This window comes from Neopsephotus bourkii, unplaced genomic scaffold, assembly GCF_033783945.1.
Source record: "Neopsephotus bourkii isolate Nb327-2 ecotype Australia unplaced genomic scaffold, CSIRO-AGI_Nbou_v1 NB_414, whole genome shotgun sequence".
Lineage (NCBI taxonomy): Eukaryota > Metazoa > Chordata > Aves > Psittaciformes > Psittacidae > Neopsephotus > Neopsephotus bourkii.
The window spans coordinates 1,138,250-1,151,423 of NW_026900918.1; the positions used below are offsets into that span (position 1 = coordinate 1,138,250).

Sequence of the window (13,174 nt, forward strand, 5' to 3'; positions counted from 1 at the left end):
GAAGGGGAGCGGGGAGGGGTTTGCACCGAAGCCGTCGGGGCGCGGGTGGGTGCCGGTGCGCGGCGCTCAAGCGCCATCTAGCGGCACCGGGAGGCAGTGGGGCGGCGGGGGGGGGGGTCTGGGAAAGGCTGAGGGGCTGGGGGGCACACTGGGGACACTTGGCTTGTCCAGCTTTGCATGGAGAGCATCCAGACCATTCCCTTCGGACGGGAATAGAGGGGCGTTAGCGGGGTGAGGCAGCAGCAGCGACTTGAGGGGACCTGGGGATGGGGGATCCGAGTTGGAGCAGAGTTATGGTCTATAGGGAATTGCCTGGAGTTGGGATGCCACCTTCCCCCATGCACAACTCACACAAAACAGCCCAAATCCTGCTTTTCTATCACAAAATAAAAGACATGCTCCATCCGTGGCAGTGTTCAAGGCCAGGGTGGGCACAGGGGCTTGGAGCAAGCTGCTCCAGTGGAAGGGGTCCCTGCCTGTGGCAGGGGTTGGAGCTGGAGGAGCTTTAAGGTCCCTTCAACACAAAACATTCTGTGATTCCATGCTTTTCGGGTGGAAAAAAGCACATTCAGCGAGGTTAACCTCTGCATTCCTCTGCTCATACCAGCCTGGAGAAAGGGGCTCCACCATGCCAGGGAACCCACGCAGTGTGGGGGGAGCCGTGTACCCCCAAAAGGCACCTGGGGTCCAATTGATGCCCTGTGCCCAATGTGCTCCCTTGGGGCTCTCTTTTCCTGGGATTACTGCCCTGCCAGCTGCCCTGCTGGCCGGCAGCCCCTGAAATCCTATTACTGAGTTTCAGGAGAAATAAAAAGTTAATCATCTCCTTCGCCTGCTCTTCCTCCTCCTCCTCCTGCCACGGGGTTCACAGAGGTGGATGAGCTGATGCGGTGAGGCCGCTTGGACCATTGCGGCTGAGCCCATGGACCCAGCACCAGGCTGGTAGGGACCGTGGAGGGCAGCAGCCGGTGCTGGGAGGAGGGAAGGTTGGGGCAGGAGAAGGGAGCATCCAGCTCGACACTGGAGCAGGAACCATGCCACTGCAGACAGAGATCCTGCGCGAGGTCTGGGCTGCAGAGAGGTGAGTGCCAGTGGGCAGGATGTGACCTGCGGGCTGGGAAATGTGCTGGGCTTCCCCATCACTGCCTTCTTGTCCTATTTCCAGTGAAAATGCAATTTAATGAGCTGCTTTATCCAGGTTGGTTTTTTGCTCTGGGGCCGGTGTGATGATGCTTGTTGGCCTACAGAGAGACAGTGTTTGTTGGTGGGGGTGTCTTATATTAACATCATTGCTGTCACCTTTGGCCAAAGTCTGTTCTGGGCTCCAGGGAGGATGCTGTTGGCTGAGCTTCACCCAATGGAGACAGGGCGAGTTGCTCCTGCAGCCAAATGAAGGCTGACCTTCCTCCCCCCAGAGATGGGGTGTTGCTTGGCCAGAGGGTCTCGGAGATCACGGGGTCTCTGAAAGCCCTGACCCCTTTTCTCTGTGCCCCACAGCCCCAGTGAGGAGCCGGGGAGCCCCCAGCACAAGCCCAAGCAGGTGAGAAAAAGCCCTTCCCCCCCATCCCAGGACCACCATCCTTGGCTGCAGGCCCAAGGTCTGTAGACATTGGAGACCCCCAAACCCCAGGGCCCCACAATGAGACTGACCTGGGGCTGGACAGGATGCTCCATCGGGATGCTGCAGCCCCAGCCCCCCACCACGCTCCTTTGTGCATCCTTCCAAACCCCCTCCCCATCAGTTTCACCCAGCCCGCGAGCTGAGCACCCAGCGCTCATTAAGGCTTTAATTAAGCCCCTCAGTTAAGCCCTTGGCTGTGACTCACTTTCTCCTGGCCATGACCCCAAGGGCCAGACCCTCCTCAGGGGGCTTCAGCCCAGCCCTCGGATGCTGCCCGGCCTCTGAGGGCTCTCAGCAGCGATTTCATTAACCACCTGCTTTAATTAGCAGCCCCTCTTCAAAGGGCTTCCTTAAGGCCTAAAGGGGTTGTTATCCTCCACCCCCCCCCCCCCAGCTGCTTAAGGGACTAAAGGATGCGAAGGAGTTTTTAGCTGTGAGCTGATGACATGGAAGAAACCAGCCAGTTCCATTACGGAACCCCCAGCTTTTCTCCCTCAAAATCCACAGTGCTGGGATCCATCTAAAGCCCCTTCTCACCAAACACCTTCACCCATCATGCTGGAGCATCCGGGAGGGATGGATCCCTGCATCCCTGCAAGGGGCAAGGTGCATGGTTGGGTGGCGGGTGCACTGCTACAACTGGATTTGATTAAATCACTTTCTGAGGGTCTCAAGCTGGCACCCGTTCCCCAGATATCTCCTTTCTAGAGCCAAGTGCTGCCCTACGTGCTCCGTGTTTGGTAAATGAAAGTTATTTATAGCCCTGCCTAACCAGGATTAGGTGTGTTGTGCCTAATCCTCCTGCTTCCTATCTCCTGTTGACCTCCATCTGTAACAGCCCCACTGCTCCTTGCCTTTGTTGGGAGCCTTTTATGGGAACAAGAGGAGATGGAGATGTGGAGTCAGGCTGTTGCTATCCCCACGTCCCCTGTCCCAGCTCAGGTCCCGTGGGATGCCCATAGGTGCTTGGGGTGTCTCCAGGCCAAGGTCCCTGTGGCTTGTTCCTCTCTGCTGGTGTGGTCCATGGTGCTGGGGCAGTGCCAGCATCATGTCCCTTGTCCCCGGGGCTGGCATGCGGCTGGCTGGCTGCTAACAGCCCTTTGTGTTTTCCTCCCTCTGCCTTCTCGGTGGGGCTGCCCCATGGTAAGTCTCTCGTTCTAAGGTGCGAGTGTGTCCCTGGGGTCCCTGCTGCCATGTGCGAAAAGCCTGGCTGTATTTCGCAAAGGGATCTGGTGCTGTATGAGCAGGGGTTTGCCTTGCAAAGGAAAAAGGGGTTTAAGGCAGGCACTGCCTCTGCAGCGCCATCCGCAGGGGCAGAAGCTGAAGAAGAAGCGGCAGGAGCCTGCTCCGGAGCCCGAGGCCAAGCCCCGGCGGCTCCGGGTGAAGAAGCCAGGCGAGGGGGGCGCTGCGGAGGAGCCCCGCGCCCTGGCACAGGGTAAACGCAGACTCCCCATCTCCCACGGAAAGGGGGTGACACCCTGGTGCCCCCCCGTCCTGCACCCGCAAACAGGGCATCTCCGTCACAGGCAACTCTTGAAATACACAGGGGTGAAGAAGCTGAGGAAGAAGAAGGAGGAGAAGGAGGAGGAGGAGAACAACAAGGACCCCAAATTCACCAAGGAGCCTCGGAGGAAAAAGGAGAGCCCAGCCCCACGCTCACGAGTGGTCAAAGGCCCCAAGAAACAGCAAGGTGGGGGGTAGCACCCACTCCTCTGCAGGGACCCGCTCATGGCATCCTATATCCCCATCTACCATGTCCCACTGGTGCCATTGGTGCTGCCAGTGCAGGGACTCTGCATGTGTCTGAGGGGCTTTTGGACCAAAACCCAGCCGTGGATCTAGGAAGCAAGGGGATGTGGCAGGGGAGCCGTGTGCACAGTGCTGGCTGCGGGGCCAGGATTGGCTTGGGAATGTGGCCGGCCGCTGCCACCGGCTCCTTGGGCATCTTTCGGGGACAAAAAGCCGGGGCTCCGCAGCCACGAGGTGGCAGTGTGCCTTCGCCTGCTCTGCCCGGCCCGGGCCGGGCACGTCCGATGTGCCACTGGCCACCAGCCACGGCTGGACTGGTACCCCCGTCCCCAGCACCATGGCCATGGTGTGATGGGTGCCGCGGGAGGTTCCCTGCTCGCAAACCGTGATGGCCCGGTGCAGGAGGCCATCGCATTGCTGATGCCATGGTGTCACCTCTGGGCAGAGCCAGCTGAGGACTCGGAGGATGCGGAGGAGGAAGAGGAGGTGGAGAGTAAAGACCCACCAAAAAAGCTCAAGAAGAAGTTACCTAAAGAGCCCCCCTCGGGTGAGAGCCGGGAGAAAAAGCTGAAGGCAAGGGGTAAGTACCCAGGGGACAGGAGTGGCTTGAGCTCGGCTTCGTCGCCACTTGAATCTGTCCTTAGTGGGATGAGAGGTCCATAGCATTCCACTGCCATTGCTCAGGTAGCTCTGGGGCAATTGCCCTCTCCCCAAATCTCCCCCGAGCTCAACCCTTCCTGCCACATCCCTGTGCCCATCACTGCCTGTACCTGTCCCCCTGTCTGACAACTCATCAGCTTCTCCATCCCACCAGGAGACAAGGGTGACTCTGACAGCAAAGCCAAATCCGCTAAAAGCACCAAGAAGGAGCCCATGTCCATGTTCCAGGTGAATGGGGAGAAGAAGGAGAAGAAAATCAAGAAGAAAGGTACAGGAAGAGCAGGGAAAGGGGGTGGCAGCCAGTCCTGCTGCCCCATCGCATCACCTTGAGCTGACAGCACCCAGTGCTGCATGGCAGTGTCCTCCATATCCCCTCCAGCCGCCACCAGCAGTGATGAAGAGGATGATTCCGACTCCAGCACCAAACCCATCAGGTCGGGAAAGAAGAAAAACCCAGCATCCCTCTTTCAGACCGGTGGGGATCCCCCCAAGGAGAAGAAAGCCAAAAAGAAAGGTGGGAGCCCAGCACTGGTGGTGTGGTGGAGGGTGGTGGGTGCTGCAGGAGTGTGGGCGAGCCTGGCCATGGAGAGGGGGCTATGATCAATGGCTGTGGGGCTATGATCAATGGCTGTGGGTCTATGCCGAGTTCAGTTTTGGGGTTCAGCAGAATCAGGCTCTTCCCTCCATGCCCTGCCTACAGCTCCTCCCAGAGCAGCTGAGAGTGAGGACGAGACCCTGGAGACCCCACAGAAAAACTCCAACAAGAAGGGGAAAGGGAAGAAATCCAAGAAGGTACAAAGAAAACCCTTAGAGCCGTGGGAGGCAGCAGCTCTTCCCACCCCAGCGTGTGTTGGAGGGCTGGAGCATCATCCCTAAATCTGCAGCACTACAGCCCAGGGGAGATGGGGAGCAATGAGCTGGGAAAGGAGCGGGGCACAGGCTTGACTGTGGGGTCACCATTCCCTCTTGTGCTGCAGCCCAAGGAGGAGAGAGCCCCATCACCTGTTATTGAGGTGGACAACCTGGAGGAGTTTGTGCTGCGGCCGGCGGCGCAGGGGGTGACCATCAAGTGCCGGGTGACACGGGACAAGAAGGGGATGGACCGGGGGCTTTACCCCACCTATTACCTTCACTTGGATAATGACAAGAAGGTGAGTTGGGGTTGGGATGTGCGGCTCTGCATCCATGCAGGAGCACCCTCAGGCTTTTGCAGAAATGCCCACCTGCATCCCAGAGGCACCTCTCTAGTACAGAGGAGGCCACAAGGATGATCGGGGGCTGGAGCAGCTCCTGTATGGAGCCAGGCTGAGAACACTGGGGCTGTTCAGCCTGGAGAAGAGAAGCTGTGGGGAGACCTCAGAGCAGCTTCCAGTGTCTGAAGGGGGGGTACAAGGATGCTGCAGAGGGGCTCTTCATCAGGGACTGCAGTGACAGGACAAGGGGTGATGGGTTCAGACTGAAACAGGGCAAGTTCAGGTTGGATCTAAGGCAGAAGCTCTTCCCTGTGAGGGTGCTGAGGCGCTGGCACAGGGTGCCCAGAGAAGCTGTGGCTGCCCCATCCCTGGCAGTGCTCAAGGCCAGGTTGGACACAGGGGCTTGGAGCAAGCTGCTCCAGTGGAAGGGATCCCTGCCCTGGCAGGGGTTGGAGCTGGAGGAGCTTTAAGGTCCTTTCCAAACCCAAACCAGGCTGGGATTCTATCCCACTGTGGTGGTGGGTCCCGGATGGGGCTGTTCCCTTCCCCTGCAATTCCTCCTGGGAAATGCCCGTTTCAGGGTATGTGGGATGGTGAGCAAACGTTGGCTGGAGAGCCATGCTGATGCCAGGCTGGGCTCAGACCCTCCTGCCCCCTGGCCCAGCCTGTATTGTGGGGATCATCTCCAGTCCATGACTTCCCCAAGCTTGTGACAGTGACCTGCTGGGTTAAGCCTTGTGCAGAGAGCAGGGCAGAGCGGGGGCAGTGGTGGCGATGGCTGTGCTAATGCCCAGTTCCCACAGAGTTCCCCTGTCCTGCCAGGTATTCCTTCTTGCTGGGAGGAAGCGGAAGAAAAGCAAAACTTCCAACTACCTCATCTCCATCGACCCCACCGACCTGTCACGGGGAGGAGAGAACTTCATTGGGAAGCTGAGGTAGGGATGGAGATGGCACCCCATCGCTCCATGGGTTGCTGCTGTCCCAAGCGATGGCTGGGTCAAGCAGGAGGCTAAATTCAGTGTTCCCTGTTGCTGGGTCCAACCTGAGGAGTGTCGGGGGGCCGGGAGGGAAAACCAGCTTGTCTGGTTCCTCCAGGCAGACAGGTTATGGCTGGAAACAGTGCCTGGCAAGTCCCAGCGTGCTGCACCGCTGGCGGCCGCGCAGCAATTGCAGGGGAGCCCCCGAGGTGGCAGCACCCTCTGACACCCTGATTTAGGGGTGCCCTGAACCTGAGCAAACAGCTAAGGATGGCACTGGCCATGGGTGTTGCAGCTGGAGCAAAGCTGGCTTGGGGGCATAGAGAGGTCTTGGTGGCACCGGCTGTGGCCATCTCCTGTCCTCGCTGCAGATCCAACCTGATGGGCACCAAGTTCACGGTGTTCGACAACGGCGCCAACCCCGACAGGGCCAATGCTGACTGGTCCAACGTGCGGCAGGAGCTCTCGGCCGTGGTCTACGTAAGGAGCCCCTGGGACCTCCTGGGCAGGGGCAAGAGGGTCCCTGACCTGCACCCCTTCACTGGGCTGCTGCTGCCAGGGGTGGTGGGGATGGGGCATGGGGCTGGATCTGTTCCTGAGCCCTCCTACAGCTGCCAGCAAGAGGCAGTTGCTGGTTTTAGGGATGGGGTTTCCTTTGCAGGAGACCAATGTTTTAGGGTTCAAAGGCCCCCGGAAGATGACGGTCATCATCCCTGGGATGAACTCTGACAACGAGAGGGTGCCCATCCGGCCCCGAAATGTAAGTTGGGGAGAAACTCCTTGGGGCCTGGATTTGGTGGGGATCACCTTGGATTTTGCCCATTTTGGGGCATGGAAAAGATTCCAGGTGTCCCTGAGATTCAAAGCACCTCCCTGGGAGGTGGGAAATGTGGTAGCTGTATTGTTTTCTCCATGCTGGATCCCAGTTTCCAGCTGGATACTGCTGCAGAGCATCCTCTGGGCACCCCAGGGAGGGTAGCAGGGCTCTGGGCACAGTCCCCCAACTCTGCTCCCCGCTCTCACCCTCCCCAGGATAACGACGGTCTCCTGATGCGATGGCAGAACAAAAACATGGACAATGTGATTGAGCTGCACAACAAGGCTCCGGTGTGGAATGATGAGACCCAGTCCTACGTCCTCAACTTCCACGGCCGGGTCACGCACGCCTCCGTGAAAAACTTCCAGATCGTGCACAGCAGTGACCGTAAGCTGGGGGGGGATTGGGGAGCACCGCCTTCAGCCGGCCCCAGCACCCCCCCCTTATGCTGAGCTTTAATCTGCCCACGCGTGGCTGCTTTTGGGGTGCTGGGGTGAAGCCACACAGGGTCTGAGGCACCGTGTGTAGGCAGAGGGAGTGAGCGTCATCTGTTGCCGGGCAGATCAGGGCAATGACAGACCCCGCGGGGTGCCGAGCACCCCCCAAGACGTTGACAGGCCCCCTTAGCCCAAGCTGCCCCAGGGCATCCCCCCCATAGGCACCCCACGCTGCCCGCGGGTCACCTCGGGGTGCGGCGCGCCCTGGGGACCGTGCCTTGGCGTGGCAGCGGCTCCGTGCCGGCCGTTGTCACCTGTCGGGCGCAGTCAGAAGCCCTCGGGCTCGGGTGTTGGGTTACGGGACAGAAACGGCCCCTCGAGGGCCCCTGGTTATTTATACAGATTTCCTGTCACCCGCCCTCCGGTCCCAGCGGTCCCACAGGGGGGGTCCCTGCCCCTGCGGAGGGACTGAAGGGTGCCGTGGTCCACGCAGTGGGGAAATGATGCTTTTTGGTAATAAGCACTGCGGTACCAGGGGGGCAGCAGGTTCTTTGGGGTGTCACATTGGAAAGAGGAACCGGCCTCAAGCTGCACCAGGGCAGGTTTAGATGGAGCTGAGGAACAATTCCTGCCCCAGAGGGTGCTCAGGCATTGGAACAGGCTGCCCAGGGCAGGGCTGCAGGCACCGTCCCTGCAAGTGTTCACACAGCGTGGAGACGAGGCCTCAGTGCCATGGGTTAGGGGTGGCCTTGGCAGGGCTGGGGTAAGGGTTGGACTGGATGGGATTAAAGGGCTTTCCAACCCAGTTGGTTCCACAGCTCTATGGAAGGGTGGGATGGGTGCCCAGCCTCTTGCTCTCTCTCCCACAGCTGACTACATCGTGATGCAGTTTGGGCGCGTGGCGGATGATGCTTTCACCATGGACTACAACTACCCCCTCTGTGCCGTGCAGGCCTTTGCCATCGCTCTCTCCAGCTTCGACGGGAAGCTGGCCTGCGAGTAGCACCTTCACAGGGACCACGTGCTGGTGCCCAGTGGATGCTCCTGTGTCCCTGTCCTGCTCCGCTTCCTCCATTTCCACCTTCTGCATGGTGAATGCTCATGGTTACAGCTGCTCCTGTGGTGGCTGGAGGTGAACGATGCCTGCAGAGCACAGTGGGACACTTATCCAGGCAAACTGGGGCCAGATGGCAGAGTCAAGCTCAGGGTATATTTAGCCGATGAGGCTGACTGCGATCCCGATCTCATCCCTTTGAGACATTTCTTGGACTTGGATCCTGGAAACTCATCCCCCTTTTTTATTTTCTATTTTTTTTTAGATTCTGGTTTGTATTTTGTAGCTCGGTCTCTCAGGGAGGGGGGTTGGTGATCTCTGTGTTTCCTCATCTGCCTATGAGTGTGCACAGACCCCCCCTGCCACTGAGCACCAACCCCCTTTAGTCATAGAATCATAGAATCAGTTAGGTTGGAAAAGACCTTCAAGATCAAGTCCAACCCTTTTTGCCCTATCTTTCCCTGGTGCAAGCAGCCATGCAGTGCCCCTGATGTGTTTGCACACCCAGGGCTCTCCATGCACTGGGTCTAATCCCACTTCCTGGAAGCCTTTGGGGAATTTGGGTCCCTAAGGAGCATCTTGGCACCCAGAGCACTGGCACCGCCTGGGTGTGTGCCAAGGGGAGGCACCGGCAGCCACGTGAGGCAGAGCTGGCATCACCAGCACGGGGCTGGGCCGGGGCGATGCTGCCAGGAGGGACCTGGAAGGGAAAACTCTGGGTGCACCAGGAAGTGCCGGTGCGTGAGTCACCAGGTGTGGTGCGGTGCTGAGTCACACAGCGCCCGGCCAGGCCCCCTGTGTCCCCCCATCCCTCCAGACCCTACCGGGCTGGTGGTGCTCAGGAGCCCTGCACACCCCATAGGTGCTCCCTGCTCATGGGGAGGTGCAGATGGGAGATGCCACCTCAGGATATAGACCCATGGATGTTACAGGGGTCTGGGGGGAGTCACTGGGAAGGGGAGGTGATGGAGAGGGCAGGTTGGGGGAAGCAAGGCAGCTTGTGCCCCATTTCCAGCACTAATGCACCTTTGTGGGGTGAGGATTTGGCTGCATGCACAGTCCCAAATTTGATTAATTCAGTGCTGAGAAACAATGGGACATGCCAAGGTGCCCCATGCTGTCCTTGACCCCCTAACAGTACTTCACTCACCAGCTCAGCTCATGCACTGACCACAGGGTGGCCTGATACAATTTGGGGTCCCCTTCCCAGGACGCACACAGTTATTTCCCCATTCTGTGGGTGATCTAAGCCTCCCAAGTTAACAGTGCGAGAGGTAACTGGGACAGAAAGGCTAAGGAGCAGGAGATGGATGAGGCAGATGTGGTTGTGCAAGAGGGATGCTCATCCTCGCTGGGCAGTGTCACAATGATGCTGTGGCCTGAAACTCCCTCACAGTGATTGCGGGACCGTGAGCTGCAGTGGGACCTCTGGAGAGCATCTGCCAGAGTGGCTTCATGGGTGGAGCCAAGGTTTTCCCACCAGCTGCACGAATGTGGGCTCCGTGATTCATCTGCATACATTTGTGGTGGGGCAGATGAAGGCAGACAGCTCAGGGACAAAGGGACTGCGTGGGACATCGTTCCTTATCCTTGTGGTGAGATCAGAGACCTTCTTGTAAGCTAAAGGGAGAATCGGCGGTTTGGGAGCAGCATCCCCTGGCTAGGTATGAGCAGCAAATGTGGGGAAAGCAAGAGCTTTCTGTCCACAGATCCAGCTGTGATCCCAACATCTGTTTGGAATTGGGCGCAGCTTGGCTAACAGTGGAGCTAACACTTGTCCCTGTCCTCTGATGGAAGCAGAAAAGCCAAAGTGGGGTGAGAAAAAGGAGTTAGGGCTCCCCAAGCTCTCACTGGAGCATGAGCTGCCGATATCCCAACTGCTCCCTGGGGAGTTTCTCCCTCCCCTCACCCAAAAAGCTTTTGTGTTGCTCGTTGTTGCTTGCAAACCCCTTGGTGTTCCCAGCCTGCGGCCCAAGCAGAGTGAAACCCTTTGCCATGGGTGACCAATGCCATGCCACCCCATCCCAGAACCCCAAATCACTTATACAAACCCTCTAACCCAAACCAACTGCAGCACAAAGGAACAAATGCAAACAATTCAGTAGGGCGATGGATGCTCGGGCTCTTTGTTTGCGCTGGCTGTTAACACCAGAGGAGACAGGAATGGAAGCAGTTGAAATGTGTATCTACTTTGGCCGACGGAAAGTGTGACGGATGCGCCGGCAGACCAATGGTTGGGAATGCCGGGGGGTGCGTGGGTGTGAAAGGAATGCTTGCTGCAAGAAAAGATCAGGAAAAAAAGGAAAAGAGCAAGAAGGAGCCTTATCAACAGCGTTGGAGCCCAACGTGCGCATCTTCCTTGGAGAAAGGGTTTCCTCTTGCCCCAGGGATGATGCGTTCCCTACACCAGGAAGGCTTCGTGGCTTCTGAAGCTTTATTTCAGGGGGTCGATAGTGCAAGGGTAGATTTAACCCCATGAAGCGCTCGCAGGCACAGGCATGGCCGATGGCCAGGGGCGACTGCCGGCAGCTCCTCAAGGGATGCTCCCGGGAAATGTGCTTTAGTTTTTGCAAAGCTGGCTATAAGGCAAAGCAGAGACAAAAATAAAGGAGGTTCCAGCCTGATGCTCAGCCAGGACCAATGTCATGGTGGTGCTGGTGGCTCTTGCAGGCGCTGGGTGCTGCATCCCCATCCTGCTCCAGTGCGTGGAAGCATGCTAGTCCAGAGCTGAGCAGGAGGATGGAAGTGGGGTCTCTTCTCTGCTTCTCCTCTGCCCCACACGCCATGTGCCCAGCCCTGAGCACTGACTCACTCTTAGGGGGGATGTGGGGTATTTCTGTGGGGCTTCAACAGGCCAAATGCCCCATGGCTGGGCCGCCTGTGGAGGGAAGGGGCTGGATCCGTCCCAGCAGGTCTAGGAGTGGAAGGGCTGGAGCTGTCAGGTGGGTTCCCAGTGAGTGCCGTGCCCAGCGGAGAGCATTGCCTCAGCTTTGGGGGCTCTTGCTCCACGCTTTGAAGTGGTGATACATTAATGAACTAAAGAAGTGATGGGGATGAGGTGTTTGTCTCTCCCCTTGCCCTCCCTGTGTATTTATTCTGGGGACATTTTTGAGAGGGAAAGGCAGGCTCGTGGGCTGTGGGTTTGCAGGATGGGCTCTCGCTTGCCACAGCAAGCGTCAGGCAGTACTGGGAAAGCCAATGTTTTCCAAGTGCTTTAAAAAGGAATCATTTTTTAATTAGTGACTCCATTCTGGAGAAGTGTTGGAGTTTTACAGTGTTGTAGCTGTTCTTGGTGTCTTGCCTAGACTTGGATGTTCTGGCCATAAGAAAATATTATTTATGGCGTTGCTGCTTGCAGCTCTTTTATATTATAATTTGGGAAAGGAAGTCGCTGTTCCCACCAGTGGACGAAGAAAAGCAGAAACAGGGATTATGGACTTCTGAAGGAGGAAAAGAAATACAAATAAAGAGACAGGACTGAAACAAACCACCAAAGCAGGCTCGGATCACTGCAATCCAGAACCAGCTCATCCCAGTGGTACCAGCAGTTGGGTTGGATGCTGTAGCCAAGCTGAAGCCGGAGCTGAACCAGGCCTGGCACAGCGGTGACCCCCTTGGTACTCCCCTGCATGGAGTTCCATGTGTTCCTAAACGTTTGCAGATCAGGCTTTTATTCATGGGCTAATGCACGCTTGTTTGCTCATGCCTTACTCAGCCTAAACTCCTATTGAACTCAATTAAGGCTGTCATCTCCAGGAGCAGTCAATGTCATTTTTGCCCAAGTAAGGGATGAGTAACGAGGGATCTGAGCGGCCCTTGGAGAATAGCAACCATTTTGTTGCAGTTTTGGGGCCAGATTTCTTACAACTTAGCACCAGGCCAAGGGTGGAAGAATGTGATATGGCTTTATTAATCACACACGATTGCTGAATGTGCTGGATGCTTTGGAGACCGCCGCTTTACGGGCTGAAGAGTTGGCTTGTCTTGTCCCAGAATGCTTCAATGCAACCGAGCTCATCACGAAGATTAGAAAAACATGTTTCGAGAAGGGATGGGATGCAAAGAGCATCCCCTCTCCAAGCAGGGCGCAGGGAGGATCGCTCTCCCTGATTTACCTTGGGGGGTTTTGGGTACCACGGAGTGTGCTGGACCCCATGGCCAGCGATGCCGGGGTTTTGTCATGTGTTGCCCATACCCGGGGCCGCAATTCCCGACAGTCGGGCTGGGTCATGGCCAGGGATTTGCATGCGATCAGCGGCTGTGGCTTAGCACGTTACCACCCATCGGCTGGCTCCTGGCTGGGTTCCCCTGGGAAATCGCAGTGGCGTGGGCTGAGATCCCCATCCTGGGTATCTCAGGGTGGGGTGGGTGTCTGGGGGAGATGGGTATGGGGGGCTGAGGGTGTGTATGGGGGGGATAAGAGGGGCATGAAGGTGTTTGGAGACGGGTGAGGAGGGGGATGAAGGTGTTGGGTGGGGGGTGAGGATGTGAGGATGGGGATGAGGAGGGGGATGAAGGTGTGCAGCACGGCGCGAGGGCATGCAGAGGACAAGGATGAAGTGTGGAAGGGGAAAAGGTGAGCATAGGGAGGCGAGGATGAGTGGAGCGGGATGCAGATGTACGCGGGCGACCCTGGCAGGCTGCTGACGGGGCGGGACAGCAGCGC

The 13,174-nt window shown here is 57.7% G+C and overlaps 1 protein-coding gene across 2 annotated transcripts; it reads left to right on the top strand.

Moving 5' to 3' along the window:
* Positions 1 to 619: 619 nt before the first annotated feature.
* TULP1 (TUB like protein 1) lies at positions 620 to 8,770 on the top strand. 2 transcript variants are annotated; one of them, XM_061349421.1, is made up of 14 exons: positions 620 to 1,081; positions 1,498 to 1,540; positions 2,921 to 3,056; positions 3,168 to 3,311; positions 3,816 to 3,950; positions 4,185 to 4,298; positions 4,410 to 4,544; positions 4,731 to 4,822; positions 5,008 to 5,181; positions 6,046 to 6,158; positions 6,572 to 6,680; positions 6,862 to 6,960; positions 7,233 to 7,404; positions 8,324 to 8,770. In XM_061349421.1, the coding sequence occupies exons 1-14, from the start codon at positions 1,035 to 1,037 to the stop codon at positions 8,455 to 8,457; spliced, it is 1,647 nt and encodes a 548-aa protein (XP_061205405.1). In that variant the 5' UTR covers positions 620 to 1,034; the 3' UTR covers positions 8,458 to 8,770. The 2 variants fall into 2 exon arrangements, with proteins under 2 accessions (XP_061205405.1, XP_061205406.1); XM_061349422.1 differs by lacking the exon at positions 1,498 to 1,540 and having other exon boundaries at positions 963 to 1,081.
* Positions 8,771 to 13,174: the final 4,404 nt, after the last annotated feature.